Source organism: Anarrhichthys ocellatus, unplaced genomic scaffold (genome assembly GCF_004355925.1).
Source record: "Anarrhichthys ocellatus isolate YVR2014 unplaced genomic scaffold, GSC_Weel_1.0 scaffold61, whole genome shotgun sequence".
NCBI lineage: Eukaryota > Metazoa > Chordata > Actinopteri > Perciformes > Anarhichadidae > Anarrhichthys > Anarrhichthys ocellatus.
Window position 1 is genome coordinate 754545 of NW_022280091.1, and position 2194 is coordinate 756738.

Consider the following 2194-nt stretch of genomic DNA (forward strand, 5'->3'; position numbering starts at 1 on the left):
GAATGAATGCAACCCACAATTGGCTAACCACTTGTCTAGACCCTAATGGGCCGTAAGTTGCATAAAACACACTTGAAAAACAAGCAGTGGCGTATTCAGACATTTGGCTCGAAGTTGCTTCATACAATCAAAAACAAACTCACTAAGTTGTCTCCCCACTAAGTAGCAGCTGAGTTGCGGCAGAGTAGTTTTGTTAGCAATTAGCCAAACACACCGATCAAAACAATCAAAGGGAGCCACAGAGCAGTGGCTGAGAGGTATTCAGCAGGGTGTAGTTCCGTTAGGTGTTATTAATAAAAGGTATTTTGAGAAAGCGTGAGTCCCCACAATCTTGAGAGGTCCTTGAGCATGCCGCCATAATTGGCCACCCAATATATACAGAGGACAGACAGTGAGAAGCACAGTCAGTCACTCACTCACCAACTCACCCACGGATGCATGCAAACCTGCACGCACGCACACTGATGCGATAATTCAGATAATCAAAGTGGAAGACACAGATCTTCAAAGGTGAAGGAGCGAGCTCCTCCTGAACGCCCGCAGACACAGGTGAGCGCGGTCCCATGACTTTTCTGCATCTGCATAAATCACATAAGTGATTGGAGGAAAATGGGTCATTCATACATTTGCTTCTAAAGTAGATCCCTGATGTTTAGTTCAGCTGCTTTACCTCAGGCGCTCCTCTCAGGCAGGGAAAAAGCCATTAGTTAGCACTCTATGTTTTAGGGCAGCATGTTCATGTGATTTATCATTTTTACATGAATAGATTCAGGATGTATCCTGCAGTTTCAGCTAAAACTGCTGAGTCGAAAACAGAGGGATGGATGACCACAAAATGAAACATTCAAAATGTTATTTCAATGCTTTGATTCACATGCAACCAAGCAAACGTGTTTGTAGTAGTTCTGAAACCCTGACATGACAGTTATATGAATGCATGTGATCTCACACTTGTGACTTCCCCATTTCATCTCACATCACGCATGTTCATCTCTCACAATGTCTCGTTCTTTCTGTGCTCCTCACAATATGTACTGTGCAATGGAATGCATCTCTGGTAAGTATATTATTTTATGCTAACATGCTTTAATGGCACCTGCCTGCTCTTAAGTCTGTCTAATAATGTCCCATCAGTTCCCCTTTCTCTTCCTATTTCTCATTGTTCAACAATGATGATCACTGTTTGCAAATGTTCACCTCTTCCTTTTTCTTACGTTGCCATTCTGCAGTATGTTTCCCATTTTTTGTGCTCTAAAGTTCTGCCTGCCTCTCTATGTGTGCTTCAGAAAGATGTGGTTATCGCACAGAGACACCGTCGTCTGCTCTGACATTTTCCGTTTCCTCTAGTTTCACAATCAAGCACGAGACAGAAACCATTGCAGAATGCTTTCAAAGAGCTTGATCATGATGCTTTAATTACAGGTGTTGTTGCTTGAAGGGGTGGATGTCCATACTGGATGAACATGGCAAGGTAGATTGATGTTTTTGGAATTATTTCAATATACATTTTTCTAAAAAGTTAGTCATTTTCTATTCTAATTGTCTACACTACATAGACAGTACAAAACTCCAAGAACGAGACTTGACCTGAAAATTTTCTACAAAGACGTTCATAGACTACAATAATGAATTTAATGTCCATGTTAACTGTGTTTTGTTCAGGGGAGGAAACACTGGTTTGTTCTAGGTGATACAACGCTGAGGTACTACAGAGACGCGGATGCTGAGGAGGTAGGAGCTATTGTTTGACATAAAAGTAATTTCTGATTTGTTAGTACATTTTTGTCAACCAAAGGCAACTCATTTCAATCTACATAGTGATGTATAAAGAGGTTGTCACCGTAGCATGAGCAACATCAGTTCCTCCAAAAATGATTCTATGGTGCCTGATACATTTGTCTTTGCTGTTTTTGTGTATTTGTGCTGCAGTCAGATGATCTGGACGGAGAAATCAACCTGACGTCCTGTGAGAATGTGTCAGACTGCGATGTGGAAAAGAACTATGGACTCCAAATACAAGTATGTGTTTATTGTACTTGTGTTTAATTGTGTCGTACAGTACAGCATCAGGAAGATGGACCGTCAGAACCCCCCCCCCCCCGTTTCCACATCGATGACATGTCTGGCTGCTTCCTGTTTAACAGCAAGTGTGTGTGTGTGTGTGTGTGTGTGTGTGTGTGTGTGTGTGTGTGTG

General features: G+C 41.8%; 1 protein-coding gene across 1 annotated transcript in view; it reads left to right on the top strand.

Annotated features, from left to right (window-relative positions):
- Nucleotides 1-917: 917 nt before the first annotated feature.
- LOC116396949 (TRIO and F-actin-binding protein-like) overlaps nt 918-2194 on the top strand; it is a 5640-nt gene continuing 4363 nt past the window's right edge. The window contains exons 1-4 of the mRNA XM_031871995.1: nt 918-1057; nt 1423-1471; nt 1663-1731; nt 1930-2019. Of these exons, the coding sequence (XP_031727855.1) occupies nt 930-1057; nt 1423-1471; nt 1663-1731; nt 1930-2019 (336 nt within the window). The 5' untranslated portion in view covers nt 918-929. The remainder of the gene's footprint in view (nt 1058-1422; nt 1472-1662; nt 1732-1929; nt 2020-2194) is intronic.